The 19,809-nt window shown below is 44.3% G+C and overlaps 1 protein-coding gene across 1 annotated transcript in view; it reads right to left on the bottom strand.

The window, feature by feature from the left end:
- The window catches only part of WDR43 (WD repeat domain 43), a 160,472-nt gene that overhangs the window by 57,086 nt on the left and 83,577 nt on the right, over positions 1–19,809 (bottom strand). The window contains exons 7-9 of the mRNA XM_033935972.1: positions 12,288–12,352; positions 8,497–8,668; positions 1,563–1,649 (exon numbers count right to left, since the gene is read on the bottom strand). Of these exons, the coding sequence (XP_033791863.1) occupies positions 1,563–1,649; positions 8,497–8,668; positions 12,288–12,352 (324 nt within the window). The remainder of the gene's footprint in view (positions 1–1,562; positions 1,650–8,496; positions 8,669–12,287; positions 12,353–19,809) is intronic.

Raw genomic sequence — 19,809 nt, 5'->3', positions numbered from 1 at the left:
ATCATTTTGACTTGGTCATTTTAAAAGTAGCTTGCAAGCCAAAAAAGTGTGGGCACCTTTGCCTTAGATCATTGAATGACAAGAGAATGATCATGCCTCATATTTTTAGAGTTGTTAAATGGTTTTCCGGATAATAAGGTATCTCTAATAAATGTTCCTGGTGCGTATTCACCACAGGATAGATGACGGCTCAACCGTTAAACAACTGAGGAGCCCCCGAGATAAGTACTTTGAAATCGCTAGTTTGAGCACTTTTCTTGAAATGATGGTTCCGAGGCCTATAGCTTTGACTATTGCACTGAGGTTATATAAAAAATTATTAAATTAAACGAGCCTTTTGCTCATTCTTGCAACCCAACATTTCTAGAAAAGGAAAAGAGGGATATTTATCATTGGTATTATTCATTAACCCTCTGGGACATTTGTTATTTGTGTGAAAGATGATGTATGGCAGAAAGTGAAGGAGAGAAATACAGCAAATTGATAAGGTGGCCCTGAATGCATAGTTAAGAGCACAGACAGAAGAAAGTGCAGCCAGAGACTGGGAAAAGATGGTTTGAAAAACAAAATCATCAGACAACAAAGGTAGGGGAAATGATTGTATTTTGAATTTAGTGATTGAATTGTGTCAATTTTGAGAATTTACATCTGCTGTCTATATTTTGCACTGCTCAGGAAGAAATGCATTTGTTTCTATTTCTCTGGGGTTGTACTGCATGCAGAGGCTTGAATCTTAGGGTTTTGTTTGTATATATTAGTACTTTTAGTTTGTGGTCCCATATTTGCATAGGGGTTGTCTGTGTTCTGGCAGGAATGAATGTTAAGAAGCATAGTGTACTTTGTGTAGTTTAACTTATAGTTAACCATTATGTGTTGCTAATAAGATTATATTGTGTGTATATGAAAAATGAATGGGAAAAATGGTATTACAATTAGTACTATTATGGGGGCGGGGTCTGGCCTGTGACTTAGCCTGTGTTTTAGATTTCGGCCCCTTAATGTGATTGAGTTTGACACCCCTGATCTAGGCCATGAGAAAGGAAGGGTTTGATTCCTAGAACAGGGGTTCTTCCAGTCCTCCCCAGTTCCACCTCTCCTTGAAGGGCAGGCAGAAAGAAGAGCATGTAGTAACTCTGCAACAGTGACCCTATGCCCAAATATAACGTCCATGACTGCAGGTTTCTAGAAGGAGCACTGGGGGTGTATGTCTCTCAGCTGAGGTCTATCACCACAATGACCAAACTTATGTTGGGAGGTTACAAATAAAAGCTTCAGGTGATAAGATTCCAACCCTCATTTCAAATGAGCTGACTGCTGAACAAGAGAAAACTAGTCATGCCCATCACTATCTACAGAAAAGAAAAAGCAGGGTGCTGCCATATCCTTACAAACATGAGTCAGATGCACATAAGGCTGAAAACAACACAGAGCTCAGGAAATGGCCATCAAACAAGAGGTGTGGCCATAAGCCAAATTATAAAATCTAATATTTACAAAAAAAGGTGTCAGAATGAAGCCAGAGGTCAACAAGCAAGCAAAGTAACCGAGGTCTTTCAACTTACTTTTAATACTGGTGTTTGCAGTTTCAAGCTCAAATTGTTCTGAATGTCCCTTATTAAACATACATGGGGCTCAGTAGTCTTCAATGACTAAGGGAATAAAAGGATAAGAGAAATAACTATTTGCAAATAAGTCTTTAGCTAATGATATACATTTTAAACCCTTCAGTTCTGGCTTCTATATGGGATATTATTCTTTTACTGTTCTGAAGTTTGTTTTAAGATTTGACTTAACTCAATAGAAATTCCACAATTTGCTTTGGGATTTTTACAAGCAAGACACATCCTAAGTATTGCCATGCAAGCTTCATTCACCACTGGGCATGCTCAGACCTGGCCAAGAAAAACAAATGACTTCATCAGCTTTAGTAATGGAAACCATGTTGTACCATCATCACAATTTCCTGTATCACTGCAAAATGCATATCCTGCTCCCCTTAACACTTGTTTAACGAGGTGAAAGTCTGGATGCAAAGCCATTGTGATTATCCATGTCACTAGGCTTCCATATATATAGTCAGAAGCAGTAGCAGCAGACAGCACAGTTACTTACCGTAACAGGTGTTATCCAGGGACAGCAGGCAGATATTCTTAACACATGGGTGACGTCACCGACGGAGCCCTCGGTACGGACCTTTTAACTAGAAGTTTCTAGTTGGCCGCACCGCGCGTGCGCGAGTGCCTTCCCGCCCGACGAAGGAGTGCGTGGTCCCCAGTTAGGATAAGCCAGCTAAGAAGCCAACCCGGGGAGGTGGGTGGGACTTAAGAATATCTGCCTGCTGTCCCTGGATAACACCTGTTACGGTAAGTAACTGTGCTTTATCCCAGGACAAGCAGGCAGCATATTCTTAACACATGGGTGACCTCCAAGCTAACAAAGAGGGAGGAGGGATGGTTGGCCATTAGGAAAATAAATTTTGTAACACAGATTGGCCGAAGTGTCCATCCCGTCTGGAGAACGCATCCAGACAGTAGTGAGTAGTGAACGTGTGAACTGAGGACCAAGTGGCCGCCTTGCAGATTTCCTCGATGGGCGTGGAACGGAGGAAAGCCACAGAAGCAGCCATAGCTCGGACTCTGTGGGCCGTGACAGATCCTTCCAGTGAGAGACCGGCCCGAGCATAACAGAAGGCAATACAGGCAGCAAGCCAATTTGAAAGTGTCCGTTTGGAGACAGGACGGCCCAAACGGTTGGGATCGAAAGACAAAAAGAGCTGAGGGGATGTTCGGTGAGCTCTGGTACGATCAAGGTAGTAAGCAAGGGCACGCTTACAATCCAGCGTGTGCAACGCCTGTTCTCCAGGATGCGAGTGAGGCTTAGGGAAGAAGACGGGAAGCACAATGGACTGGTTGAGGTGAAAAGCCGAGACCACCTTGGGAAGGAATTTAGGGTGGGTACGCAGAACAACCTTGTCATGGTGAAAAACAGTGAACGGTGGGTCGGCAACCAGTGCATGCAGTTCGCTAACCCTCCTGGCAGAGGTGATGGCAATTAGGAAAAGCACCTTCCATGTAAGAAGCCTGAATGAAGCTGTGGCAAGAGGCTCAAACGGAGGTTTCATGAGAGCAGAGAGAACCACATTCAGGTCCCAGATGACGGGAGGAGGCTTGAGAGGCGGTTTGATGTTGAAGAGCCCTCTCATAAATCTTGAAACCAGAGGATGAGCCGTGAGGGGTTTTCCGAGAATAGGCTCGTGAAACGCAGTGATGGCACTGAGGTGGACTCTGATGGAGGTGGTTTTGAGGCCAGCGTTGGACAGCGAGAGCAAATATTCCAAGACAGTTTCCACCGCCAAAGAGGTGGGTTCTTGATGATGCCGGAGACACCACGAGGAGAATCTGGTCCACTTCTGATGGTAACATTGGAGAGTGGCCGGTTTCCTGGAGGCGTCCAAAATGAGGCGGACCGGTTGAGATAGATTCTCAGGAGAGGTCAGCCCGAGAGAAACCAAGCTGTCAGGTGGAGGGAAGACAGGTTGGGATGTAGTAGAGACTGATTCTGCTGTGTAAGTAGAGTAGGAAACACAGGAAGAGGAATGGGCTCCCTGGAGCTGAGTTGAAGCAGAAGGGAGAACCAGTGTTGACGAGGCCACCGAGGGGCGATGAGGATCATGGTGGCATTGTCCTTGCGGAGTTTGGACAAGGTCCGCAACATCAAAGGAAGTGGAGGGAAGGCATAGAGGAACCGATCCCTCCAGTCGAGCAGGAATGCATCCGGGGTCAGACGGTGAGGAGAGAAGAGTCTGGAACAGAATTGGGGCAGCTGATGGTTGTGAGGTGCTGCAAAGAGGTCCACCTGCGGAGTGCCCCATCGAGCAAAGATGGAGAGTAGAGTCGGAGGGTCCAACGTCCACTCGTGAGGTTGAAGGATGCGGCTGAGATTGTCGGCCAGAGAGTTCTGTTCGCCCTGGATATAGACCGCCCTGAGAAAGAGATTGCGGTCCGTGGCCCAGGTCCAGATGCGCAGAGCCTCCAGACAAAGGGGGCGAGATCCGGTGCCGCCTTGCTTGTTTATGTAGTACATGGCGACTTGATTGTCTGTGCATAGGAGGAGGACTTGAGGACAGAGAAGATGTTGGAAAGCCTTGAGGGCGTAGAACATGGCTCTGAGTTCCAGGAAATTGATGTGATGACGACGCTCCTGTGGGGTCCAAAGTCCCTGGGTGCGTAGATCTCCCAGGTGAGCTCCCCACGCGTAGGGGGACGCATCTGTGGTGATGATCATAGAGTGGGGGGGCAGATGGAAAAGTAGACCCCTGGAAAGATTTGAGGAGTTCAACCACCATTGGAGAGATTGCTGAAGAGATGATGTCACAGAGATGGGATGAGAAAGAAGATCCGTAGTCTGTGACCACTGGTTGGCGAGCGTCCACTGAGGTGTACGAAGGTGGAGACGAGCCAGAGGAAGGACATGCACTGTCGAGGCCATGTGACCCAGGAGGACCATCATCTGTCGAGCAGGAATGGAGGGATGCATGAGTACCTGACGGCAGAGATGGAGCAGGGTCTGCTTGCGATCGGAGGGGAGAAAAGCCCTCATTAGCGTGGTGTCCAGAACTGCTCCAATGAATTGAAGTCGCTGGGTGGGAAGCAGATGCGACTTGGGGTAGTTGATCTCGAACCCCAGGAGGTGGAGGAGAGAGATGGTGTGATGAGTAGCCTGTAGCACAAGTGGAGACGTAGGTGCTTTCACCAACCAATCGTCCAAATAGGGGAACACCTGGAGGTTGTGAGACCTGAGGAAGGCCGCTACCACTATAAGGCACTTGGTGAAGACCCTGGGTGAGGAGGCGAGGCCGAACGGTAGCACCTTGTACTGATAGTGGTGGTGCAGTACCTGGAACCGCAGGTAGCGGCGAGAATGTTGATTGATGGAGATGTGAGTGTAGGCCTCTTTGAGGTCCAGGGAACATAGCCAGTCGTGTTGAGAAAGAAGAGGGTAGAGCGTGGCAAGGGAGAGCATTCTGAACTTCTCCTTGACCAGACACTTGTTGAGGTCCCTGAGATCGAGAATGGGACGGAGGTCTCCCGTCTTTTTGGGTACCAGGAAGTAGCGGGAGTAGAATCCCTGCCCCCTTTGATCTGGAGGTACTTCTTCGATGGCATTGAGAAGGAGGAGGGATTGAACCTCCCTCAGGAGGAGGGGGGTTTGAGATGAGTTTGAAGCAGACTCTACGGGAAGGTTGTCCGGAGGCAGAGTCTGGAAGTTGAGAGAGTAGCCGTGGCGGATGATGTTGAGGACCCACTGGTCCGACGTGATGACTTCCCAACGGCTTGAGAAAATGGTGAGACGACCCCCGATAGGCTGTGGAAGAGGCAGCGAGGGTGGATGACTGGCTATGCCCTGGAGAGAAGAGTCAAAAGGGCTGAGATTGTTTAGCAGGCTGAGGAGGCTTGGAGGGTTGAGTGGCCTGAGACCGAGCCTGGGCATGGTGCTGCTGTTGACGGGGTCGCCGAGATTGTTGGGGAGGTGGATTGAGTGGCCTGGCTGAGAACCTCCGCTGGTAAGATGATTGAGGCCGATAGGGTCGAGCAGGCGGAGCCTTCTTTTTCGGCTTGATCAGGGTGTCCCACCTGGTCTCATGGGCGGAGAGTTTCTGGGTGGTGGAATCCAGTGACTCTCCAAAAAGCTCATCCCCGAGACAGGGGGCGTTGGCCAGGCGGTCCTGGTGGTTGATGTCCAGGTCGGAGACTCTGAGCCAGGCCAAGCGACGCATGGCTACAGCCATGGCAGAGGCCCAAGAGGTGAGCTCGAAGGAGTCGTATATCGAGCGGACCATATACTTGCGCATTTGGAGAAGGCCAGATATGTGCTGCTGGAATAGCGGGACCTTGCGCTCAGGTAGGTACTTCTGGAGGGCAGACAGCTGTTGGACCAAGTGTTTGAGATAAAAGGAAAAATGGAAGGAATAGTTGTTTGCCCTGTTGGCAAGCATGGCATTTTGGTAAAGCCTCTTGCCAAACTTGTCCATGGTCTTACCTTCTCTGCCAGGAGGGGTAGAGGCATAGACACTGGAGCCCTGAGTCTTTTTTAAGGTGGATTCCACCAGAAGGGACTCATGGGGCAATTGAGATTTGTCGAATCCTGGAATAGGGATGACACGGTAAAGGTTGTCCAGTTTACGGGGAGCTCCCGGTACCGTGAGGGGATTTTCCAAGTTTTTGTAGAATGTCTCCCGTAAGATGTCATGTACGGGAAGTTTGAGGAACTCTTTAGGAGGTTGCTCAAAGTCTAAGGCTTCTAAAAAGGCTTGGGACTTTTTGGAGTCAGATTCAAGGGGAAGTGACAGAGCAGCAGACATTTCCCTCAGAAATTTAGAAAAAGAGGACTGCTCAGGTTTAGAGGTGGCATCAGGTGCCGATGGTTCCTCATCAGATGAGGAGGGATCCTCCTCGGTACCGAGAGGAGTCTCCTCCCATAAATCAGGATCCCTGACCTCTGGTGCGTGTCGGGACACCGGGGTGGAGGGTGCGGTGTGGCGAGTCTTGGACAAAGATTTACCAGAGCGCACCGAAACGGCACCAGGGGAGGACGATCGGCGTCGTTCTCGGTCCCGAGAAGAGTGCCGTACCGCCTGGTGCCGAGCAGGATCCACTGTGGGTTGAGAATGAACCACAGGATCATCAGGAAGTTGTTGGGCCGAAAGGATCGGCATCGAGGTGTTTACCGGTACCGAAGGAGTGGACACCGGGGGCTCGGTGCGGGGCTCGGGCCGGTCTGGTACCGGAAGGAGCGGTGCCAGGATAGAGGGTAGCAGTTGTTCAAGCTGTTTCTTCAACTGCTCCTGAAGCTGAGTTTGCAGAATGGCCGAGATACGGTCATCCAGGGGTGGCATCGGAACCGCTTTCTTTTTCTTCGGTTCCTTGGATGCCGCTCCACGCCCCGGCGATGAGGAGGCCGATGACGAGGCACTCACCGTTATCGGGGCGGAGCGTTTACGGGACCGGTGCGATGCCGGTATGGACGGTGTCGTCACCGTAGCTGGAGGGCGCTCGAGGGAAGAGGAAGGCTTCTTAGCCGGCTTACCTGGCGCCAGTGGCGCCGATGCGGGATCGGTCGGTGTCGAGCTGGACGGTGCCGATTTCTGCGGTACCGCCGTTGAGGGTGATGAATCCATCGCCGACTCGGAGCCGAAGAGCAGGGTTTGCTGGATTCTTCGGTTTTTAAGTGTACGTTTTTGTAAAGTGGCACAGCGGGTGCAGGAATCTGCCCGATGCTCCGGACCCAGGCACTGCAAACACCAATTGTGTGGGTCAGAAACGGAGATCGGGCGTGCACACCGCTGGCACTTCTTAAAACCGACCTGCGGGGGCATGAAGGGGAAGATAGCCTCCGCAAAATCGAAGTCCGAGGCCTGTATAATGGCAACAGGCCCCGCCGGGGCAAAAACGAAAGAAACAATAAAAATCAAAGTTTTTTTTTTTTTTTTTTTTTTTGCAATTGAAAGAAAAAGGAAACCCGAAGGTAGAGGAAGAAAAATATATAACAAAAGCGCGAGCGGGAAGGCAAAAAGTGATTTCAACGGCCGTTGAAAAAATACACGCGTCTTCTTCGCTCCGCGGAAACGAAGAAACTGGGGACCACGCACTCCTTCGTCGGGCGGGAAGGCACTCGCGCACGCGCGGTGCGGCCAACTAGAAACTTCTAGTTAAAAGGTCCGTACCGAGGGCTCCGTCGGTGACGTCACCCATGTGTTAAGAATATGCTGCCTGCTTGTCCTGGGATAATACATAACTCCTGGACAACTTTGTTCTAGCATTCTAGAACAAATCAGTCACTAATCAGATTCTACCTGGGAAGATAAAGACTGAAAAAGAATAGCTTCCTGAACATTGTCACGATAACTTATTTATATTTACAATGTGTTCCATGCCTCACCTTTTTGGGGATGAGGAAAGATATAAAGTAGAAGGGATTACATTTTAAATTACCTTACAAAAGTACAGCAGCAGATCAGAACTGCATTGCATGCAAGTTAACCCTGAAGGTTAATCTTCCTCATTCTGGACAGCTTTTTACATTAACATGTTGATGTTACAGGTCAGTAAAAATGTGCTGTAAGTCCAACCAGACCTTAAACTCATGATATCATCAAACATCCATTTCCAAGGCAATATTTATTTATTCATTCATTCAATTTTCTATTCCATTCTCCGAAGGGAGCTCAGAACGGTTTACGTTAATTTATTCAGGTATTCAAGCATTGTTCCCTGTCTGCCCTGGTGGGCTCACAATTTATCTAAAGTACCTGGGGCAATGGGGGATTAAGTGACTTGCCAAGGTTAACAAAGAGTAGCGTGGGTTTGAACCCACAACCTCAGGGTGCTGAAGCAGTAGCTTTAACCACTGCGCCACACTCTCCCCATAGTACAGGAGAAGTAATCCTTTAATGTCATTAATTCAAAGTCATTACACACAGAGATCAATGCCACTTACCACTCGCTCAATGACTGGTTGCAGTGTGCTTCCATACACAAGCAGCAGAGACTGCTTGTCCGAGCAAAAAGCAGCTGCCAGAATAGGGACAGGTGTAGGTACTGAGCTGTCATCTTTTCCAGATGTTGCAATTTGGACAATACTTGTTGAAGTGATGGGTTTTTTACAATGCCTGCAAGAGAAGGGACAATACTAGAACACAAAGGGGGAATTTCAGAGGGTATAACACCATGGTATGGCTCAGTAACCATTAAATAGAATATCACAAACTTTGTAAAAGCAGAGTGAAGGCAGCTCAAATTTCATTCATTTAGGAAACATCCAACTCCTGTTTTTCCATAATATACAAGGATTCCCTTTTCTTCTGAGTAAGAGCTCCTCTGCTGTTACACCAACAAGGATGCTCAAACCACATAAGCCTAGAAACATTCCAATTCTTCATCTCCAGCATTAATCTATCCTTTGTGCAACTTCACCAACATATTTACTGATGTATTTCACCAATGCAAAATTATATGAGCCACCACTGTGAAAATACTGTAAAAGTATATAAAGTAGGTGGCAAGCAAAGATGAAGTCTTCCAGCTGGGCATAATGCATTATGTAATAGCATTATTGCCTCTTGTTCAATCGGGATGCTGCCACCTCAACACATAATTTATCTGATGGGTGTATATACTATCCTATAAAAAGAGCAATAATTATATGTTTGCTGCTGACTTGGACGAAGAAAACAGACATAAGGATTTTGATGAAATGGGTTGAATTAAGGTTTTCAGGTGTGGGGAAACTAACTTACCTAGGTCTAGAATTTGGCAAAACTCATTTTGGGGATGAACTGGAGGATTTTCCCAAAAGGCAGTGTCTATGTAGCTACTGCTGCCATCTCTCCCTGAAGCCCATTGGTCAAACATTCATAAGGAAGCTTAGCCAGCCAACAGGGAAAAGAAAAACTGAAGGTTGCTAAGGTGTCTCAAAATCTACTGCCACGATTCCTACTGAAGCCCATTGGTCAAACATTCCTAAGGAAGGTTCGTTGTTAAGGCACAGAATCTGTAAGCTGCATTGCTAAGGCACAGAGTCCGTAGCTAATGGTCCCACCTCCCCCTGCACCGCATTGGTCAGACATTCGTAAGGAAGCTTAGCCAGGTGTGAGAAATGAAAATACTAATATATTTTCTAATGTAAAATAATGCAAAGGTGTGAACATATAAGACATAATATATCTTACCAGGTGTGGTAAAATAAAAGCAGAGAAACTGCAAACAAGAGACATTGATAAAAGGTTATAACACAAATTCCAGCAGAAGGAACTTGTCAAACGCTGTGTGCGTATAGAAGTAAAACATTTGCTGAATCAGAAAACAGGAGGGATGAGCATTCCTAGGACAAAATATTGTTACTACATACAATGCCTGCAGTCAAGTTAACATTGAATTAGAGGAGTCAGCATAACTAACCATAAAGGCTATTGTTTGAAGAGCTGATCTAATCATATCACATCAGGGGTGAGAATAAGAGAAGGGAAACAGAGTCCAAATATAGGCAACTGTAAATATGTTTGGAGGTCCGGGGAATAATGGTAATGGGAGAAGTAATTAGTGGTGGAGAGACAGGAAGTAGGTGTGAAAGAATCTGATAGGTTGTGAACTGTCCTTGCGAAAAGTCAGCATTAAGGATCACCCCAAAGCTGCATACTTTGTCTTTGGCCATCAGGATGGACGATTCCCAAGAGTTCAACAGGCGGGTGAGTTCGCCTCTCCAAATCCAGAGGAGCTCCGTTTCGTTGTGTTTACTTGCAGCTTGTTTTGGTGCATCCAGCTTTTTATTTCCGAGAGGCAGTCATGTAATTTTGTGATTTGGGCATCTCGGTTCAAGCCTAGCAGTAGGTACAGTTGTATGTCGTCTGCAATGAATGGATATTTATGTGGCGTTTTAAGGAGATGTAGTTGTTGAAAACAGAGGGGACAGGAGAGCACCCTGAGGTACTCATTTTATCGGTTTAGGACATGATAGAGTAGACCTTAGTAGCATGCTTTGGGTCCTATGGCTCAGGAGTGATGAGAACCACTGGAGTGCTTGTGTAGATTCCAATATTTGCGAGTGTGGCAAGGAGGCAGGGGTGATCAATGGTATCTAAGGTTGCATTGAGGTCTAGAAGGATCAGTAGCTCATCATTCTCTTTCCCTAGTATGTCCCAGCAGTCATCGATAATGTCCCCCAGGACAGTTTCCGTGCAATGGAATTTCCTGAAGCCAGATTGGTAAGATCATCACGAAGTTTAAAATTATACAAGCTTTGAAAAGGACTTTTACCGCATTTATGATTGGGTCTCCTGAAGAAGAAATCGAACGGGGCCACGTAGAGACCCCTAACCCTTCATAAAGCTAAGTCTCTATATTACAACTGATTCATTCCAGAGTGATGTTTGTTTGACAAAACATAAGAAAGAAAGAAAGAACTTCCATACAAGTACAGTGGTACCTTGGATTACGAGCATAATCCGTTCCAGGAGCATGCTCGTAATCCAAAATGCTCGTTTATCAAAGCGAGTTTCCCCATAGGAAATAATGGAAACTCGCTTTGATACGTTCCCCCCCCCCACCCCCGAGGCCAGGGCGCTGCCCCCCCCCCACGTGATCCGGCACCCCCCGCCCGACCAACTTTAACTCACCCCCCTTTGACACCAGGCACGCAGCCCACAAGTGCCGGTGCCGCTTGTAGATCTTCTTCCCAGTCTCTGCTGGCTTTGAGCATGCATCTGCGCATGCTCAAGCCCTTCTAATTCTCCCTCTCGCCGAGATTCTCGTCGAGAGGGAGAATTAGAAGGGCTTGAGCATGCGCAGATGCATGCTCAAAGCCGGCAGACTGGGAAGAAGATCTACAAGCGGCACCGGCACTTGTGGGCTGCGTGCCGGTGTCAAAGGGGGGGGGGGGTGAGTTAAGTTGGTCGGGCGGGGGGGGGGGTGCCGATTCGAGCGGGAGGGGGCCCTTTGCGAGCAGGGGGGAGCGATGCCGGTTATCGGGGGGTGCTCGCAAATCGAGTCAACATTCGGTTTGCGAGACACGTTTTGCGAGAATGTTTTGCTCGTTTTGCAAAACACTCGCAAACCGGGTTACTCGCAAACCGCGGTTTGACTGTATTTGAAAAACTGTAACAATCTTTATTTATTTAATTTTGTAAACAACCATGGAGCGTGACCAGCACTGAAACAGTTGCAATGACTGGAAGGCAAACTCTGGTTCATCTCTAGGGAGGTGCGATCCTTCCTTGAAGACTTTCACGTTTCTGAGTGACTTATAAATTGTTGGTCATGGTCCATAGTTAGGCTACTATTTTGAATGTGAGGTCAGTTCATATTTTTGGATTTGGTTTTTGGATGCCACTAAAAACTGCAGAAAATCAACACTACAAGCATTTTCAATATCTGTGGGTTGGCTGTGCTGATCCCATACACTGTGGGATTAGCACATCTGGCTAGTTAATTTTGACAGTTCTTGTAGGACTGGAATTCTACAATTAGAAAGAGAAAGATGTCTGTGTACCACATTGTGGTACACATTTCAGTGGCCAAATCCTCCACTAGTCTATCCTCTTATAGCATTTCCATTACTTAAATTATGCCCTTCAAACAAGCATATAGTTCCATATTATAAGTTTGTTCCTAACCTTGGAGAAATGCTCCTTTATCTGCTCTGAAACCACTAAACCCGGCACAGTGATGCTCAAATGATGTTATCCTGTGGCTTTCAAGTATAAACTACACATTTGTTTTTAACTTCCAACTTACCCATTCAGAATGGATTCAAATATATGCAGTTGTCCATCTCTGCTCACTACGGCTAGCTTCACAGGCTATGAGAAGATATATAAAACATGGTCACTCTGAGCCCATAGCAAACCAATCCTCAGATTAAAAAAAGAAAACAATGCTTCAGCCTGTGCCACCTTGCACATATCTTCTGAAGCTGAAGCAGCCCAAAGTACCATACACTGGTTCAGAACATACTCTCTGCTCCCTGAGCACCTCAACTACCTATCAGTCACCGGCAACCTCTCGTCTTCTGCTGAATGAATTAAACACACAATGCTATTACTTGTAACCAGAATAGCGATCTTGCCCCTGTCTCCCTCCCCAATAGTAGGGGAGAAGGACAACAGTACTCTAGGCAAAAGCTGCCAGCAAGGAAGGCAGGAGGGAGGAACCCAGCCTTATCAAGCTGGTAACTTCACGCTCTGAACCAGCTCATCTTAATTCCCCAACCCCCAATTTAAAAATAAATTTTTTTTTTAATTAAGCCAAAGCAAAAGTAGGTATCAACATCCCAAGGGAGGAGACCTTAGCCCAGAATCTGAACCAAGTAATTTAAGCTAAATAGATTGCACAAGTCTAAACTCATCTATCAGCTGGTGACAAATACTGGGTGGCTGTGGGCTTTACAGGTACTGTACTTCAGTAGGAATAATGCACTCGAGCTAGCATTTCTATCTGCTGGTAAGAAAAAGTAAACTTGTGGAAAGGAAGTTAGCAGGTAAGATTTACTTTCTCCTTTGATCAGCTTTGAAGGAAGTTATTGTTTAAATACATACGTACGTATATGCTTTCTAGTTTTTATTTATGTTCTTCCTGGTAATTATAATCTTATTTATGTTCACTCTTACATACAGGCATTATTGTCCCTTTAATGCTATGTCACGTTCAAATAATATTTGTTTTCTGTTTAGTTATATACTGTAACTGCATTATGTTTCTTTTACTATATACAAGAACATTTGATTAAATGCATTTTTTCTTAATGGCTACAATATTTAAATGATGAATGATACACCCTTTCCTTCCTTTTTTAATGCATTCAACAGCTAATGTAGCACTTCATAATATAATCCTCAGCAGCTCTGTGATGGTAAAGATTTGTCAAAGCAAAACACAAGAAAGAGCCTTTAAAATTGTCCTTGTAATAATAATAATTTTATTTTTGTATACCGCCATACCCAGGGAGTTCTAGGCGGTTCACAACAGTTAAATGCAGTACAAACAGTGTAGTTGGAATTGAAGAACATAACAAAGCAATCATAGAGTCAAACAAGTTATACGTCTACAATTTAAATGAAGGGAAAAAAAGGTACATACACGCCAATAAGAGGGAGCAACAATCTTAAAAGAATGGGGAGGGATAGTGATGGAGAGTGTTAAGGATTTGGTCTGTTGAAAAGTTGAGTTTTAATCTGTTTTCTAAAGTTGAGATAAGAAGAGGCATCAAGCACAATTTGGGCGAGCCATGAGTTTAGTTTGGCCTCTTGAAAAGAGAAGGTTCTTTCGAAGAATCTTTTAAGATGACACGATTTCAGTGAGGGAAAAGCGAACAGATTTATTCTGCGGGAGCTCTTATTGTTGTAATTCAGGTTGAAGTGTGGGTAAAGATAATCCGGTGACAGACCAAATATTGTTTTGTAGCAGAAGCATGAGAACTTAAAAAGGACTCTGGATTCGAACGGCAGCCAGTGCAGCTTGTGGTAGAAAGGGGTTATGTGTTCCCATTTCTTCAGGCCAAAGATGAGACGGACGGCAGTGTTTTGGACCAACCTCAACTTCCTGGTGATTTTCTTGAATGCGCCTAAGTATATGATGTTGCAGTAGTCCAGAACACTCAGAATAGCAGATTGTACCAACAGGCGAAAGGAGGCGTCATCAAAGTATTTTTTAATGGTGCAGAGTTTCCAAAGCATCGAGATACACTTCTTAAATACTAGGTCAGAGTGTTTCTCCAGAGTGAGATGCTTGTCTAAGGTGACTCCTAGTGTTTTTAAGGATTGTTCAATACAGTAATCCAGCCCATTTACATGTAGCGTAGTTCCCTTGATTTTGTCATTTGGGGCTGCCAAGAAAAATTTAGTTTTTTCTGAATTTAGCTTTAATCTAAACGCTGACATCCAAAGTTCAACCTGATTTAGAGTGAATGAGAGGGAATTTAGCAGCTCAGATGTAAAGCAGGATAGCGGGATGACTATGGTGATGTCGTCTACATAGATGAAGAATTTGAGCTTTAGATTCTGCAAGAGGTTTCCTAGGGAGGCAAGGTTAGATGTTTTGAAGCTTAGGTTAATTCTAATCTGTACAGCACATTGTTCTTATTTGAGGTTAAGCAATATAGCAAGTATAGAAATATATTTATAATGCAAGGCAGCATAAAGGAATACACTACTGAAAGGGAATTTATTTCTGAGACCAAATTAATAGAACATCTCAAAATACAACAACATGGCAGCCATTCAGATAGCGGCTCTGCATAGGGCAGGAGAGTAAGAAAATCACTTCTGCACCACTGAATCACCAGGGATTTTAAAAGGTGCCATTTTTTTCAATTGGGAAAGTGGGAGGGATATGAGAATTATTAGTTGACTTCCCCCATGTCTCTCTCAAAAGACTATGGACTTTTCCTCCAGGAAATTGTCCAAACCCTTCTTAAAACCAGCTACGCTATCTGCTCTTACCACAAACTCTGGCAGTGCGTTCTAGAGTTTAATTATTCTCTGAATGAAATTTTTTTTCCTCCTATTGGTTTTAAAAATATTTCCCTGTAACTTCATCAAGTGTCCCCTTTTTTTAAATTTTTTGATGGAGTGAAAACTCGATCCACTTGTACCCTTCTACTCCACTCAGGATTTTGTAGACTTCAATCATATTTCCCCTCAGCCATCTTTTTTCCAAGCTGAAGAGCCCTAAAAATGTGAGGAGTTCCATCCCTTTTATCATCTTGGTCGCTCTTCTTTGAACCTTTTCTGGTGCCGCTATATCTTTGAGATAAGGAGTCCAGAATTGAATGCAATACACCAGGTGAGGTCGCACCATAGAGCAATACAGAGGCATTATAACATTCTTAGTCTTGTTAACCATTCCTTTTTTTTTTTTTTTTTTAATAATTCCTAGCATCTTGTTTGCTTTTTTGGCTGCCACCGCACATTAGGCAGGTGGTTTCATTGTATTGTCTATAATGACACCCAGATCCTTTTCTTGGGCGCTACCCCAAGGTGGACCCTAGCATCCGGTAACTGTGATTAGGTTATTCTTCCCAATGTGCATCACTTTGCATTTGTCCACATTAAATTTCATCTGCCACTCAGACCCCCAGTCTTTCAAATTTCCTAAGATCTGCCTGCAGTTTTTCACAATACACAGGCGTTTTAACAACTTTGAATAGTTTAGCATCATCTGCAAATCTAATCACCCACTTGTTGTTCCAATTTACCAGATCATTTATAAATAAGTTAAATAGTACTGGTCCCAGTACAGATCCCTGCAGCACTCCACTGTTTACTCTCCTCCATTGAAAAAAAAAATGACCATTTAACTCTATCCCCTGTTTTCTATCTGACAACCAATTCCTAAGCCACAACTGAACCTTGCTAGCTATCCAATGACTCTAATTTTCTCAGGAGTCTGTCATGAGGAACTTTATCAAAGCTTTCAGAAAATCGAGATACACTACATTAACCATCTCACCGCCTCATTAAATCATGTTTGTCTACGTGTTCTACAATTTTATTTTTTATAAATGTTTCCACCATTTTGCCCAGCACTGAAGTCAGGCTTACTGGTCAATAATTTCCCGGATCTCCCCTGGAACCCTTTTAAAAAAAATCGGCGTTAACATTGGCTACCCTCCAATCTTCAGGTACTACAAACGATTTTAGTAATATTACTAACAGCTGAAATTTCATGTTTGACGTTTTTTAGTACACTGGGATTTAGATCATCCAGTCCAGGTGATTATCACTTTTTAACTTCTTGATCTGGCTTAGTACATCTTCCAGATTCACCAAGATTTCTTTCTATTTCTCTGCATCACCCTTGAAAACCATTTCCGGTTCAGGTAGATTTCTTACATCTTCTTCTGTAAAGACCAAAGCAAAGAATTCATTCAGTCTCTCCGTTATGGCCTTATCCTCCCTGAGTACCCCTTTTGTTCCTTGATCATCCAACAGTCCCATGGCTTCCCTCACAGATTTTCTGCTTCTGATATACCTAAAATAATTGTTGAGTTTTTGCCTCTTTTGCAAGTCTCTCTTCATATTCTCTTAGATTTATTTATCAATGGAAGGCTTCATCCTACGGGACTCCGTTTCGGGGGTGCACACCCCCTTCTTCAGGAACTCGACTGCGCTGGGTCTCTCAGTTTCTCAGACACAGCTTGGAGTTCCTGAAGAAGGGGGTGTGCACCCCCGAAACAGAGTCCCGTAGGACGATGCCATCCTTGCTGACTGCCTTCACACGGAGAAGCTAAGTTCTTCTAGTTTGTGTTCAGCTTGGTTAGATTTGGACACTCATTTCCTTTTTGGCCCCATGATTGGGGGACAGAGACAAATTTCAACTTAACTTAACGGTGTGTTTTTTATTCAATTACTTTTTCACACTTATAGCACTTTATTGTTGCACTTTATTTATTCACTTATTATGCGGAGAGAGCCCGGGGATGTTTCGCAGTTAACACTCTTCTGGGTGTAATTCGCGTCAGCTTTTCCCTGGGTTTTCCCAGTGGCGGCTGTGTGACTGAGGGCTCTCCCGCTTAAGCAGTTATTAATTTTTAACATCAGTTGATTGAGCGTTCAGTTGGTCTTTGTCTCTTTCCCCTAGTCATTTTCCTTTCTTGGGGTTTGGGAGTTTTTTTCTAGTTTTTTGTATCCTAATCAAACAGGTTTCCGTAAAAACCATTCCACAGAACATTCTTTACTTGGTCTCACCACAACCATTCATTACTATCTTGACCAACATAAGTCAGTTTTATTAATCTCCTTAGATCTCGCAGCTGCGTTTGATACAATAGATCACCATCTCTTACTTCAATGTCTTTCTTCCATTGGTATAACTGACCAGGTCCTTGAATGGTTTAGTTCTTATTTCTCAGACAGATCTTCTACAGTACATTTTAATAATTCAATTTCGGAATCCTATCATTCTAACTTTGGTATTCCACAAGGGTCCATTTTATAACCTTTATTGTTCAATATTTATCTGGCTCCCCTTTTAACCCTTGGTCAATCAATCGGGTTTACCACCTACGCCTACGCTGATGATCTTCAACTCTTGCATCCTATCGATCCTACAACTCCAAACGACATTTTCTCCATCAATCAAAAATTGGCTAAAGTTCATGACTGGCTAAATATCAATATGCTTTCTTTTAAGTATTTAAAAAACTAGCACTCTCCTTTTCTCCGGAAAAGAGGGGGTACAACTAATTGCCCCAGTCACCATCGATAATACCCCACTCTTACCAATCACAACCACTAAAATTTTAGGTGTTCTTATAGATAACAAATTAACATTTCACCCACAAATTAGTGCATTGGTTAAAAATTGTTTTTATAAAGTAAGGATGATTAGATCACTGGTTCCTCTCCTTGATACTAACTCCCTGAATGTGCTAATCCATGCACTTGTAATATCTAAAATGGACTACTGTAACTCTTTATTAAAAGGGATATGTCAAAAGGATATAAAGCGTCTACAATTAATCCAAAATACAGCCATTAAGATAATTTTGGGCGCAAGGAAATTTGACCACGTTACCCCACTGCTACAAAAAGCCCACTGGTTGCCTGTTATACATAGGATAACTTATAAAATTGCTCTCCTGACTTTTAAAACATTACAGACCAACACCCCAGCATTTATAGACAGACTCTTGATCCCATACAACCCCCCCAGAGCTTTAAGATCTATTTCACAGTTTACTCTTAATGTTCCATCTTTAAAAACAATTGGTACACATCGTACCTTAATCTTTTCTGTGACCGCTCCTATGACTTGGAATTCTCTTCCTTTATACTTAAGAATTGAAAAAAAACTTACAAAAATTTAAAAGCAGCCTAAAGTGCTTTCTTTTTAAAGATGTCTTCAGCTGACCACATGATTCTTAATAATGTTGAATGGTTACATACACCTCTGGGGAAAGTGTCCACAATTTGTTTTTTTTTTGCCTCTTATTCCTATCTTTCCAACTCCCTTTTGTATTTACCTTAATTGTATTTCTCCTCCCCTTCCTATTTGTTCCTAGGGGCTCTACAGTTCCACCTACCCAGTATGTACTTGCTATTGGTCATGTACGTCTTATTTGTCTGATCTCTAGTAGATTTGTTATCTTGGCCAAGTATGTTCAGTTTGTCAAAATATTTATTTGTCTATATGTTATTTTTTAATATTTTGTAAATCGCTTAATCAAAAACCTGATTGTACTTGCTATTGGTCATGTACGTCTTATTTGTCTGATCTCTAGTAGATTTGTTATCTTGGCCAAGTATGTTCAGTTTGTCAAAATATTTATTTGTCTATATGTTATTTTTTAATATTTTGTAAATCGCTTAATCAAAAACCTGAATAAACTTGAAAACTTCTATGGCTCGAGTGGCTAGTTGCCTGTCCACTGTTGCTGGACTGACCACTTTTTCTGGTCGTCCAGTCAATGATTCTACGAAACGATCCACTAAGAGGTAGCTGAATTTGAGTTGGTATCCATCTCGGATTATATTTAGCATCCAAGCAGTCTGAGCTGATATGCACCCATGCCTCCCTCCTATCTGTGGGAGTTCCACTACATTCCTGATGTCATTGAAACTTCTTGGAGGCTGTGGCGGAGCGTGGTTCAGAGGACTGGGTACATCTACAGTTATTGTATCTTTGGAACCCTGCACCACTCTCTGGGCAGAGAATCCTACTGATGAAAGCACCTGGAGCCACGAAAATTATTCCAAGTAGTTCCGAGGTGTAGAGTCCAGAAGTGTCTTAGAACAATTATTAGCCACACTGGCCATAACATCATCCAACACATTTCCAAAAAGCATCTTCCCCTTAAAGGGGAGTCTACGTAAGATGGCTTTAGAGATCAAATCGCCCGCCCATTGTCTGATCCAAAGCATCCTGTGGGCAGAGATGGAATAAGCTAAGACTCTGCTCAGGATACTAATAACGTCATACAGAGCATCTGCCACATAGTTAATTCCTTCCATAACTAGTTGTGGGCACACTTTGTCGCCCGTGCCTGCGGTACGAAGGACTCTGGTGTGACAGGCACATACCACAAGAGAGGCTGCTGAGGCCGCCTTAAACACCAAGACTATGGCATTAAACTGTCATTTGAGGTCTACACCCATTCTGCAGTCCTGTGCATCCTTCAAGACTACACCCCCTTCACTAGGGAGGGAAGTATGCTTGGTAACCTGAGTTACCAGTGAGTCCACCATAGGCTAGACAAATAACTTCTGAAATTCAGGAGCTATGGGATACAGCCTTGCCATTATTATAGCTCCCCTTAGAG

This window comes from Geotrypetes seraphini, chromosome 3 (assembly GCF_902459505.1).
Source record: "Geotrypetes seraphini chromosome 3, aGeoSer1.1, whole genome shotgun sequence".
Lineage (NCBI taxonomy): Eukaryota > Metazoa > Chordata > Amphibia > Gymnophiona > Dermophiidae > Geotrypetes > Geotrypetes seraphini.
This window is presented reverse-complemented; position numbering and strand designations above follow the sequence as displayed.